The sequence below is a fragment of the Vidua chalybeata genome, chromosome 6 (assembly GCF_026979565.1).
Source record: "Vidua chalybeata isolate OUT-0048 chromosome 6, bVidCha1 merged haplotype, whole genome shotgun sequence".
Classification (NCBI taxonomy): domain Eukaryota; kingdom Metazoa; phylum Chordata; class Aves; order Passeriformes; family Viduidae; genus Vidua; species Vidua chalybeata.
Genome location: NC_071535.1, coordinates 41,237,066 through 41,250,556, shown reverse-complemented (window position 1 = coordinate 41,250,556; position 13,491 = coordinate 41,237,066). Strand labels below are relative to the sequence as shown.

The 13,491-nt window shown below is 36.7% G+C and overlaps 1 protein-coding gene across 4 annotated transcripts in view; it reads left to right on the top strand.

Annotated features, from left to right (window-relative positions):
- TTC17 (tetratricopeptide repeat domain 17) overlaps positions 1-13,491 on the top strand; it is a 55,648-nt gene that overhangs the window by 16,011 nt on the left and 26,146 nt on the right. For all 4 annotated transcript variants that reach the window (XM_053945465.1, XM_053945464.1, XM_053945463.1 and 1 more), the window contains exons 5-16: positions 1,055-1,186; positions 1,878-1,987; positions 2,282-2,426; positions 2,785-2,924; positions 3,143-3,303; positions 3,621-3,733; positions 4,678-4,818; positions 5,252-5,367; positions 6,474-6,648; positions 7,146-7,223; positions 9,307-9,531; positions 11,683-11,872. In XM_053945465.1, the coding sequence (XP_053801440.1) occupies positions 1,055-1,186; positions 1,878-1,987; positions 2,282-2,426; positions 2,785-2,924; positions 3,143-3,303; positions 3,621-3,733; positions 4,678-4,818; positions 5,252-5,367; positions 6,474-6,648; positions 7,146-7,223; positions 9,307-9,531; positions 11,683-11,872 (1,726 nt within the window). The remainder of the gene's footprint in view (positions 1-1,054; positions 1,187-1,877; positions 1,988-2,281; positions 2,427-2,784; positions 2,925-3,142; positions 3,304-3,620; positions 3,734-4,677; positions 4,819-5,251; positions 5,368-6,473; positions 6,649-7,145; positions 7,224-9,306; positions 9,532-11,682; positions 11,873-13,491) is intronic.

The window sequence follows — 13,491 nt, the reverse complement described above, 5'->3', positions numbered from 1 at the left end:
GGAAGAGAAATAGAAAACTCCTACTGGCAGTTCACACTCAAGGTTGAAAGGTATTGTAATCTTCCAAGACTGCTTCACACTTTTTTTTTTAACTACAGTTGGGCCCTGATTAAAGTACCTGCGTAAAAGAGGTTATACCTGTTCCATCAGGTATACAGTTTCTCTTTTTTTTTTTTTTTTTTTGTCTTATTTTAGAGGACACTTTTAGGAAAATTGAGTCTTTTGTTTTCATAACACATTTCATTAGCAAATTGATAGCTTTCATTGGGACTACAACTAGCTTGTGAATTGCCTCAGTTGAAATTTGGAGAGTGCTGAACAGGGTCCTTAAAATGTATGAAGATTCAAAATCAAAAAATTGTTTGCAGTTTTGTTGGTAGCTCCTAACAAACCTGAATGTCTGTTTAGTGTCTGAATGTCAAGCCCTAACCCAGAGGATAATTGTTCCCTACTAGTACAAAGTTCAGCTGCTTTAAAAAAGTCACAGTGGAAAAGTGGTAGGAAAACTGGTTTTGTCAACAACATTATATGAGCAGATTTTGTAATACGGATGCAGCTTTAGTGCTTTTATCTTGATATTTATTTTATTGCAAGTCTTTTCACCAAAAAATAAGGATTTTCTTACAGCTAAACACTAAGTGGAGTTTTTTTAGCTCTGTTCCTGGGTTTGGTTGTATTTTTGAAAGAAGCATGTTTGTGCGTGGGGAAGGAAGAAAGAGGAGAGATGTAGGGATACTTCCACTGTGTGAATGTAACCTGACAACCCTGACTTAAGTGCTTCAGTGGTCATTAGTGAAATTGGTAACTACCAGAACCGAATATTTCCCCTGTAAAACTCACAAGCAAAGGCTGCTTTTGGCTGCTTCTACTGTTTTCCCATCTGCAATAATACATATTATTTATCTGTCAGAGGTGAAATTGTTCTATCAATTCCCAAAGATCTTGAAGATAAGATTGTAAAATAACCAAGCTACACGTTTTCCTGGAGTCATGCTTTTTTTATATTTTTCTATCTTAAGTGTCAGCAAATACCTGTATTCAATTTTTATTTTAGGGTGTCCAAGAAAGGGTTAATCTTTCTGCACCCCTGTTACCTAAAGAAGATCCAATCTTCACATACTTATCACGGAGACTGGGAAGAAGTATAGAGGAAATAGGTCACCGTATTTATGAGGGGCTCATGAAGGTATGAAACTGTAATCTTGCTGGATGCACAAAAAAAGAGTGCTGGAAAGGTCTCACAAGTTTAGCTAGATCTCGTACAAGCAGTCAGATCCAGTTTTGCACGTGTATTTTTGCTTTACAGTTCAGTTTCAAAAGGCAAACAGACCATTTTCTGATAGGCAAGTAGAAGCAGGAGAAGGCATCAGCAAAGCCAGTAAATAGATAGTTACTGTCATCTTTAAGGATTTATATAGTTATGTTGTCTAGCAAGCCACATTCATTGCTTTGTCAAGGTAATAAGAGTTTTTAAACAAAAAATACAGGTACTTGAAGAGCAAAGAAGAAACAACAGTACTGAAATGTGTATTTTTTCATTAAATGTCTTCCTGCAAAATCTAGGAACCCTCATTGAACTCCAGCTAAGATGCTGGTGCTTAAACTACTGCCGCCTCTCATTTCACCTCATTTTGTATTTTTACCTGCCAGAAATGCAGAAATTCTGTTTCTTTAACACATTAGTATGCTAGTTCAGTGTTCCTCAGCATTGACAAGTGTTGTCAAATGGCAGCTTTCCAGTGGAAGAGGATAGCTTAGAGCAGCTGAGCACCAACTTTGGTGCTCAGCTTTTCATCCTATAGTAATTAAAGCCCTGATTAACCTTTTAGTTCATGTGTTAGTAGTTACTACAGTTCATGTGTTTCACTTTACTGCAGAACTCTTCTTCCTGGGTCCTCTATAACATGGCTTCTTTTTACTGGCGAATAAAGAATGAGCCATACCAAGTAGTAGAATGTGCCATGCGTGCCCTTCATTTTTCTTCAAGGTAAGAATTGCTAATAAGGATTTCTTCTCAGATGTCTTTTCTAGTTATCCTAGTTAGTAAACAGGTTTTGGTTTGTAAGTTGGTATGCTAAGGAATAATCTGTGTTATTCATTCTTGGGTCTCTTTCTGCTATACTAGGCATATAAATAGTTGAGACATTTTTCTAGCAAGTGTTATGTTTTAATGTATGACTGGCAAATTAATGTATCCTTGTGCATGATTCTTACACAGTCTTACCTTCCTTTAATGTTAGTTTGTAATTTTTTTCCTTTTTATTTTCTTTTATTCTTTTAGGCAAAATAAAGACATTGCACTGGTAAATTTGGCAAATATTTTGCATCGGGCTCACTTCTCTGCAGATGCAGCTATTGTGGTTCATGCAGCTCTGGATTACAGTGACTTCTTTACCAGCTATTACACTTTAGGAAATATATACGCAGTAAATACAATCTTTATTTTCCAAGACTTGAAGAAAATTAAATATTACTTAATCTTTTGGGGTTGACTTTTAATAGTTTACTCTTTTACAGTGTGTCTTGTGCTGCATGTGTATCTCATGCTTAATGCTTAAGATTCTGTCAAGATACTTTTATTCAAAAGTCTGTCTGTTAGCAAAGGCTTTTATCTGCACTTGGAAATAAATTCCAGTAAAATTCTTCTTCAGCCTTTCTTTAATAGATGTAGTGGCTTCAGTGCAGAAGTGACAGGCTGCTTGTTACCATAAATTAAAATTTAAGTTAAAATTTAAGTTAATTTAAGTTAATTTAAGTTAATTCTCTCTCTCGGTCATTCTTCAGATGCTTGGAGAGTACAACCATTCAGTCCTATGTTATGATCATGCTCTACAGGCCAAACCAGGGTTTGAGCAAGCTGTAAAAAGGAAGCACGCTGTCCTATGTCAGCAAAAACTTGAGCAAAAATTGGAAGCCCAGCATAGGTAACTAAAATATCCCAGTGGCAATGCATATAATCTGACTTCTGTAGTTCTGTTGCAGCAGTTATTTACATTTCAAGAAAAATTGTTTTTAAATTTCTGTTTTTCTTTAATCATACAATAGGATTAAGCATAAGAAAACTTAGAGGCCTAGAGTTAAAAATGTGCAAGAATGTAGGAAAATAGCATTCAAAGTAAATCTTCTCTGTTTAATTTCTAAGATCACTTCAGCGAACATTAAATGAATTAAAGGAATATCAAAAGCAGCATGACCATTACCTTAGGCAACAAGATGTTTTAGACAAGTACAAGCTCATCCAGGAGGAACAAATCTTGAGGAACATCATTCATGAGACACAGATGGCAAAAGAAGCTCAACTAGGTACAATTTTTAGTGTTCATGCTCATTAAAGCAATGAAATGTGGCACATATTCAAACAAGTGTCAGGATATAACTTCTTCATATATTAAGATGGCCCTGAGTGGCTCTTGTGTTTTGCTTATTAAAACGAGAGATTGTGATATGTTCTTGAACAGGGATTTCTTTTTGAGTCTTTTGAGGTTGGAGTTTCCTTGGGACTGATGGAGTAAATAAAAAGGATTGACCAAACTGGGGCCAGAGAGGTTGACTGTGTGCTGTCTTTTGTCTTCTCAGAAACCACACTTCTGTAGTATAAAAAAATGTTTTCTGCTCTGCAGGGAACCACCAGATTTGCAGATTGGGCAACCAGCAGCATCGCTTGCACTGTCAGTGGGATCAGCCTGTTCGCTATCACCGTGGAGACATTTTTGAAAATGTAGAATATGTTCAGGTTTGTCTGTGACTTGATACCACTGCTTCAAGTTGGATCCCATTTGCTTTATTAGCAATATAGTTTCAATGTTTTCAGGGTTGACAAAAGGGTTACATTTTGGGTGTGGTAATTATAGTGAGAAATCTTAGTCTTTCTTTTCCAGAGTGCAAAGTATTTTAATACATATTTCTTTTGATACTAGTACAAGCTGAGAGACTGTGAACTATAGAAATAGAGAGGATTTCTTGTAAAAGGCTTTGTTTTACCTAGAGAAGAGAATTACTTGAACTCAAAAACTTCATTTTAGTCCAAAGCCTTAGTTTCCTATGATTGCACCAAGAAAATTTGGTACAAGAGTACTAAGAAGTTTTGGAGGTGAGGTGTGTACTAATACTGAAAATTCAGAATGACAGGCACCTAAGCAACACCTCTGCTGTGTTAGAACTGCAGATAAGGATTATGATTTCAGTTATTTTGCAATGTGGAATATGTTCTGAAGTTTTCCCTTAACTATTTTAAGAAATAGGAATAATTCTTTTAATTTTGCTGTTGTCTTCTTGTTGTCTTTGTTTTTCCTATTATAGTAATTATAAATTCAGATTATTGAGATAATTCTGAAAGCCATGAGTCTTAGCAATTCTGACTTGATCTTGAGCTTTGCAATCTAAATAAGTAAATTTTATTTGTGGCCTATTACAAGTATCTGCTTCGTACCTTTTAGCATTTTTTCCTTGATTTGCACTTGTGTTTTCATTGTTCACTTTTTTACAGTATGAATATTACTCTTTCATGGTCTGAGTGGATCACAAGGCTTAAATGCCTTTTTTTTTCTGCTACCCACATTTCAGCTCATCGGTGAGGCGTAACTACCTAAAGGGGGAGGTGAAGGGAAATACCATGGAGAAATTCAAAAAGGAATGTACCATCTCCATTATTAAAATTTATCTTTCTGTTGTTTCTAGTTTGGTGAAGACTCTTCAACTTCTAGTATGACGTCCATGAATTTGGATCTTCATGCAAACCAAAGTGTTCACAGCCAGTCCTTGCAGTCTTCCCCTGTGGCTCGTTCTGTTGTTTCAGTGTGGAGTGTGGAACCTAGCAGAGTGAGTGAAGAGGATGAGCTTTGCCCTTTCACAGAGGAGTGGTGAAAGAGAATCCTCTCCTTGTTTGTGTGAAACTTCTTAGCATTTGGGCCGCAGTTTTGATGTGTGACAGCACTGGAGAATGTAGCATTACAAATCTCTTCAACATACAAGCGTCTGTCTGGTTTCTCTGTACTGGTTTCCCATCCTTTGAAACTACTGGAGCACAGAGGGAGTTGTTCTGTAAACATCTGCTGCAAGTAAAGCAGTTCAGCTAAGTAAAGATAAATTTCAACTGCTGATGTTAAAAAAAGATGGAAAAATAATACTTATAAATATCTCCGTTTTGTTTTGTTTTTCTTCAGACTATCTTTTAATATCCCTTTTATTGCCTTGTTCATTAGAATATTAAAATATTGATAAAATATTAAAAAATAATTCCTTTTCCCCTTAGGACAAACAGCATATTCTTTGGCCTCAGCGGTCAGAATGCATGAAATCTTTCCCCAGAATTCCTGACCCAGAAGAACTGCCAACTTACTTCTTGCCTCCAGAAAACAGGGGATTCAGGCAAGTATTGATTTTTAAAAGCTGTATTTATAAATCTTTATTTTATGAGTGAAGAGTATTTTCTTTGTGGAGAGGATGGATGCAATTAGTAATCAACAGCACAGAGGTGTTCAAACCTCTTTCTCTGGCCCTTCCACAGAAGGAAGGCATTTTCCTTGATTGTTGTCTTTGCTGTAAGTGTAATAGCCAGATCCAACTTCATGGTGATTCTTCCCTGACTGAGTCCAGGGTGAACACAGTGAACACATTAAGCACAGACAGAATGAGGATTTAAGCACACATCTGAATGTCTTGTGAACTATATTAACAAAAAAAAATACTTGAGAGAGAGAATGAGGTGAGCATCTATTTAATAACTACAGTTAACTCTTGTACGTTACATATATCATATTAGCTTTAGTTATGATGACAGAAAACTATGAAGACCAGGAAACAGTAAAAAAGGCTTTGGAATGGAAAGCTCCAACTTGTTCCTTCGGGACAGGCATAGAAAATCAGCTTAGTCATTGAAGAGTCAGTAATGTTCATTATTCTATAGGATAAAATAAATGTGTTTGTACTGCAATAGCTAACTTACATAGATCAATGCATTGTTGTTATACCCTAGTCACTTAAATTATAACAGTGGTAGTAAAAAAGCTGCTTTGTTCTACCTAGTCAGTATAATACTAGTATTGAGCTTCTGTTAAAGGTTCCCATCTAAAAACATCCAGCAACTTCCTTTGGAAAAAACAGTTTTCATCTTAGAATGTTCTTTATGCATAATTTGGCTACCTTTTGATGTTTTTGAAATCAAGTTCTAGTGTAAAAAATCAACTATTTTTTATCACATATCTGTTTAGTCCTAAACTTCATAGAATCCCTTTTAGGATAATATGAGAACCTTCTGTTATCTCTACTGCACTGTTCATTGTTCTTATTAATCTGTGCTTAAAAATGTAAAGTAAAGACCTTATAAATTAACTTTTCAAGGGAAAGGTGATCCTTGAGTTCTTCATGTTTGCAGCTCGCATCTCATAGAGGTCTGCAGTACAAGGCTTAGTAGATTGTTGTATGGTGACATGCAGCACATCCTGTTAATTTGTCTTGGTTCTCCTTATTGCTAGAATCCAGCCAATACTGAATATCCCAAGAGATACTGTTGGGCATGGAGAAGCACAGGCACCAGATTGTTCTTCCATTACTGATGCTCGTAATAATGAATCTCTAAACATACTGGTCAAGGAACTAGACACTAATCTAGATTTGAAATTCAGGATGCCAGACGATCAAGCAAGACAAGTAAGAGATGTTTTCTTGTTGGTTCTCTTCTGGTTTAAAATCCTTCTTTTTTATTGCCTTAAAAATGTTATTCAGATCATGAAAGATTTTGATATTTCAAGGTAATCAGTACTTCTGAAAAATGTGGGCAAATTGTTTCTGATAGTAATGGAGAAAGGGTTAACTTGCTTGACTTCTTTCAGATGCTGACCAAAAGCACACAAAATGGGAAATTTAATTTACTCTTTGAAATCACATCTTTCTTTTAAATCTGACAGTCACTTGATACAATTCATTTCCAAGAGCTACTGCATTCTACCAAGCTGGTAACTTCATAGTGCATTCTGGAGATTGGTTGCTTTAAGTGTTAAGTGTTCACATCCTCTTTTTAGTACAAGGTATTTATCTTCCCTTTGCTAAAGAGAAGATTTAAGGAAGCAAATGTTGAATGGCCCTTATAGATCTTGACTGTAAAATTTATTCAGTAGTTTGGGGAAAAACAAATATTTGTCTTCCAGATTTTGCATTCTCGTATCAACAATGAAACTATTACACTGATGAAGATAGGAGTGTTTCTAGATCATGCCATGAAAAAGGTATGTCAATCTGTCACATGAGATGAAATCAGAATTCTTACTTGAGATTTGTTTTTATACTTCTGAAGCAGTCAGTTTTTATACTTCTAAAGACGCACTAGAAAGGAGTTTATTTGCTGCCTGTAACTGAGACGAAACTAACTTTAAAAGCAATGTTTACAAGTAAAGCAGAAATACATAGAGAAGTATCTAATTTAGCTTGATGTCAACCAAACAGCCCTGTAGTTGCTTGTTCTTGTTGTGAGGATATGGAGCAGCAATATATTAGCTAATTCTGGCAGCCATTTGCTTAACTGGGAGAAGTAGCTTGGAACTACTCCTCTGTCTGCCACCCTTTCCTGCATGCCTGCCTTGTGCTCTTCCTCCTCCTTCCCACTACTGTGCTTTTCCCCCTACTCTCCCTCCAAGGAAACCAACCCTCTGTCAATCTTCTGTCAGGATAATTAGCACTCTGGGGCAAAGAATGTACCTCTGTATAGAACTCTGTGGAATGCCACCTCCATCTTGCGTGGGGCCTTTGAGAGTCAAATGACAGGAAGCATTGACAGAGACGTTGACTCTTTTTGACATGTCAAGCTAATATTTCTCAGTTTAACTTTCTTGTAGAAGTTGTGTCAAGGTATTATATGCATATACTTTTTTAGTCTAAAATCAGTACCATTTACTATGTGCATCTGCCTTAACCAGGAGAAAAAATGAGCAGTAGGAGTTGATTCCTATTATTATGTTGTTCAGAACACTCCTATACATGTCTAATATCTTACTGTGCAGTGCATGAATATTTCGGTTTTAACTGTAGTATTCCGTTGCTGTCATGCTAAAAGCCTGAACTTTTCTACCTGCTGATGTAAGAACAGTCTAGTGTTTTACCTGTTCTGCTAATGATAAACTACTTAGCGCAGGAATGCCACAGTTAGTATAGGAGGTCCTTGAGACCTGTGAATGGAGAGTAATTCAGTGAGGAGTTTGGAATGAAAAAACATGCAAGTAATGTTATGTATGTGCATTGTAAAACAGAGGTCATTAATAATCTTGAAATCACAGATTATGTAAGGTACTCCAAACAAACATTATTGTATCATGATGATATCTTCCAGTTCATCTAGAACCATAGTTAGAACCCTTCTGTGGGAGGGGTTTGTTAAAACTCGGAACAAAAATGTTCTTACTAACTCAAAATAGTATCACTGTTTTGCTTCCTTAATCCTAGCTGCATGTTTGCTACTCAGGCGTGCATTTGGGCTTCAGACATGTAGGTAGGACTGAACATCCATTTCACCTTTTGAGTTGCTTTTATACTGTAAATGTTCTGTAGAACTGGGTAATACAGAATGATGAAAACATTAAAAACTAGAACATGCCTCTAAATAATTTCAAAGTGCATCTGAAAGTGGATGTTTTACCTACCTCTGTCAACTTGTCATTATTTTTAAATTTTGCTATTTCTCCTCTAGTTTGAGTGCTTCTTTTTGACACTTCCTTCATTCTTTCACCTGCCCCCACTTATTGCTTACTATTTTATAATCTTTAAACAGTATCTAATGCATGCCAGTTGTCAACTTTCATAAAACAAATAGATAACTAAATCTAAGAAAAAATAACTCTGAAACCCTGAATTGACAGGAAAAGGTAATATTACACAGAAGACCTGGAAGCGCATCTAACTGTAGTTTAATAGCTGCCCGACTTTCAAATTGTAGCATTTTACACAGACCTGTGATCTGTGTTTGTATAATTTTAAGTCTCTGAAGTGGCCCACAAGCGTTGCTTCCTGTACTGAACTAACCATTATCACTTGTACATCTTAAGGGATTTTTGGTCATGGTACAAAGCATTCATATGAGTAGAGTGTGAGCAACAGCTGCTACTAAATTGCAGTTCAGCCTGTAAATCATGTCCATTTGAGTAGAATGGAGCAGACTGAATAATCTGCTAATAGTCACAGCAAAATCTAATTTGTATCCAGTTAACAATGTAGTATGCAAGAGTGAGTTCTGTTTGCTTCTTATTAAAGAGCAGGCATTTCTGTCTTCCTGAGACAGAAATCCTTTATCTTTTATCTTTTTCCCTTACTCTCCTATAGCCAGAAGATCCTCTATGGCTTGTGCTTAATGAAGCTGGATTGTACTGGCGTGCAGTTGGAAATAGCACCTTTGCTATCACCTGTTTGCAAAAAGCATATAATTTGGCTCCACATGAGTATCAGGACATCCCTCTAGTCAACCTTGCTAACCTCTTGTTTCATTATGGTCTTCATTCGGATGCCAGCAGGCTCCTGCTGAAGGCTTTGGCCATAAATGCCTCTGAGGTAAGATGATGGGGTTTTGTGTTTGCCCAGCAGTGAATGTGTTTTCCCTCATTATTTTCTAAGTACGTTACTTGTGTTTACCTGCACATGCAGTTAGTTCATCTTCCAGCTGGTAATTTGCAATGGATGTTAATTTCTATGTAAACTCTTGACTGCACTGGGTGATGCTGACTGTTGAGAGTATAAACATCTAGAGGAGTTCTTGTAAATCAGTGGCAGACTTCTAGCCTCCCAAAACCTGTATTATCAGCAGTGCCTCCAAGGAATTTAATCCTGGTGTTTGGCAAGATCTTAACCTAAAACAGAGATCTGTCAAGCTGTCAGCATTGTATCTTCATTCTTAAAACCCTTAAGGTAGTGTGTATGCTACCAAGATCTTTATAGACATCTTTCTGTGAGACTTGATTTTATCTGTACACTTTTATTTGTCCCTAGGTTTTGTCTATATACATTAAGGAAAATGTGTTCTAGTTGTTTGGTGGCTTTACTTCTGACCATAGATTCAAAGCAGGTTTTTGTATTTCTGAACAGTAACATGATAAACATTCTGTAGGTTGTCACCTATGTCATATAGGCAGTTTCTGTATAAGCTGTTTGAGCTACTGGACTGGCCAGAACAGTTGTGAGAAGAAAGGGGGAGGGAATGGCATAGCAGGGAACACCTTTTTTCTAGCAGATAATTTTGGTCTCACATCACAGACACTTCAGTAAGAAGTTTAAGTGACTTCTCTCCTGTGCTTCTACCTCTCTAGTTAGATTAACAGCATTTAAACCTGCCAAGCCATCAGTCACCTAGCACATAAAAAAGCTGAAAACAGAGTAAGTTTATTCAGTGTAGCATTCAGAAACCGATTTTCAGGTGTTGGAAAGGAATGTAGTCCATTTGGGTGGCAGGTAAGAGTGCAAAAAGGAACTAGAGAAAGAACTATGCTTGAATCATGTGTCTTACGAACATCTGAAAAAAAACAGCCTTGGAGGGGAGGAGCCATGCTGTGTGAGTAGGGCTTTTCTTGAAAAATATTTGTAAATGCTGCCTCATTACAGTAATGCCTGCTCGTGTTTTTTTCAGGTGTACTCAGTCCTGTAATACCTATTGTACCAGAAAAATTAGCAGGAGGCATTGTACTTGAATGGTATTTCCTGGAATATAATGGAAAGTAAATACAAGTTAAAATTAATCACAACTACTGGGAATAAAAGATGTGCTCCATCAGCACAAGCTGTTAAAAAGAAAAAAAAATCCTGTTCATCATATTGCACAGTTTTCTGAATGCTGTTTAGTAATGCAAGCTGAGTTGGAAAAATCTTCAGCTACTGCTCAGTCTTCACATTTTTAGATAATGAATGTAAAAACTGCTTCAGTAGGAAAAATGACTGCTTAAATTACAATGCTGTATTCATTATTCTAGCAGTGTACTGTTAATTGCAGCAAATTGCATTGTCCAAGTGAAAGACTTTTCAGTCAGCCAATGAATGTAATGTTTTACTGTGTGCCTGTATTAAAGTGTTGAGTTCTACCCAGGGAAAAAGGTGTCTATAATCTTTACTTTTCGAAAAAGTACTTATTTTAGGGAGAGGAGCCAAAAGCAGTAGGCAAAAATATTGTTTTACAAAGAATTGAAAGGCATAAATATGTACCTCTAGTCTAGTGTGACATTGGTGTTTTCAGTAACCTAGCTTTGCGAAGGTAAATCTGAACACTCTTGGCAAATGCAATATATCTGTCCTGCTAGAACACTAGTGATATTTTTATTTTTTGTGGACTTTTAATGATTCTAAATTGCCTTTGCGCATTTCAGTTTAGTCCTTTGGCATTCTCTGCAGAAAGCATTATGTTTCTGATGGTTATAAGTAAGTACTTAATGTTTCATTTCAGTCTGTGTGTATTTAACAGCTGTTTTTTTTTATTGTACAAAGATGGAACTCCTAACACAACCCTGTGGCCAAACAGCTTTTAGTTACCACCAATGCATCAAGCTGTTAGTTCTCCATTGTAAGAATAGGCAGTGCCTGTTTAGGAAGTTTTCTAAATTCTTTCCCACCAAATTTGGGAGGGTGTGACTTGACAAGGGTATTTCCTAGTTGGCTTCATTCTTAAAACACTGAACATACTTCTTCGAATGCTGCAGTGTGTCGCTTTTGTGTTCACAGCCCCTGACTTTTCTGAGCCTGGGAAATGCATACCTGGCTCAGAACAACATTAGTGGAGCACTGCAGGCCTTCAGACATGCTCTGGATTTGACAGCCAAGTGCTTGGAGTGTGAAAGCAGCCTGAAGATGATCCGCTGTTTGCAGTTTTATCCTTTCCTGTACAACATCACCACCTCTTCTGTGTGCAGCGGTAAGCGACTGCTGAAAGATGGACCACAAGTCAAATAATGTCTTTTTGCCTTGCGTGTGGAAGACTTTTTTTTCCAAGTTTCCACCATTTTGCTTCACAGTGCTTTCTACCTTTATGGCTCATGTTTGAGATGTTGCTTTTAATGGAAAAGTTACAGTCCATTAAATAATTGCTTGAGGATGACCTCTTGAATATCTAGAGGGCTTCCACTGAGTGCAGATTACTTCCTGACTGTCAGTAATACCTTAACAGCACCACCAATATCTTACTGGTAAATGAGGAATGCTGGATTCAGTATTTATGGAAGTGCACATCTACTGCTAGGCTGCTCAATAACCCCTTTTTACATCCCTTCAGGTTTTACAGTCAGCTGAAGAATTTGATGAAGAGCAGTTTAGTTTTAATTCATATCCTTTCAGTGTGTTCAGTACTTTGGTTGTCATTTTCTAGAGTTCAATCTTCAAGGAATAGACAGTCTTGTGTCAGCATTATATTATTTGTATGAGACCTGCAATCACTGCTCCTAACACTCCAAAAATATGTAAGAATGACTTAGAATCCAATCTCTCCCCCAAAAAACTGGTAAATATTTTCAACAGAATGATTTATTGTCATTAATGGCTATTTATATTTTAAAAAAGTAATAGTTTTTGGAGATGGATTCATTAATTTTATTCAATCCTACTGAATATTTTCAGTACTTTGTCTGTATTTGAATATGGCCAATATGATACTCATGAGCAATTTTGAAGACAATTTATTAATATATTTTCTAATCCCTCCTGTCTCAAATTGTTACTAAGGTATCTTTCCATCTAATATTTTCTTTATTTTCAAGCGTAATTGAGCGTAAACCTCATCAGAGAAATGCTTGTGATGTTTAGCATTGCTAGGACTACCTCTGAAGGTTTTTTAAAATTGCCTCTCCAGTGGAGAGACATGGAGAAACCTCCTCTGATTTAGCATCTAGAATTGTGCTGTCTAAACACAGACTAGAGGCCATCCTGTCTCCTGGTAAAGTATGGATGATGCTATCGTAGGTGAAATTTCAGGACTGTGCCATTAAAATAATACGACTTTATATGGCCCTGTGCATTTTGCTGTGATTGGGAGCCCATCAGCTGGGCAGAGAAATGAATTCTGTTTGGCTGAGTGCACTGTAGTGAGTGGTGTAGCGGCCCAGCTGATGGATCTCTTGCCGATACCCATAATGTCAACTCCTATGCTGGTACCTCACAATGAATCTATTAACTTCAGATTGCCCTTCTTAGAGAAATCCTAGGAGGTACTGTGAGCAGTAATGGAACTTGCCCGTTTCATCACAAGAGACACACTCTTCTAAAAAGAAAAAGCAATGTTTGTTTACTTTTAAGTAAGGTCTTCTAAAAGTCTGTAACTCACAAGGTTAAAGTTATTCCAGTCAAACCTTAGTCATAGCTACTCTATTTTGAAGTTAAGCAGAAAGCAATTTAAAAGTATATTCACAGAACAGAAACAGTAACAAGCAGTGGTTGTATCTGAACTCCAAGTTATCTATGACATCTTTTGTTTTATATGTATTTCTTCCTTCAACTTTTCATAATGGACTTTGATTAATTCTTGGCTTCTGTTTGCAATGG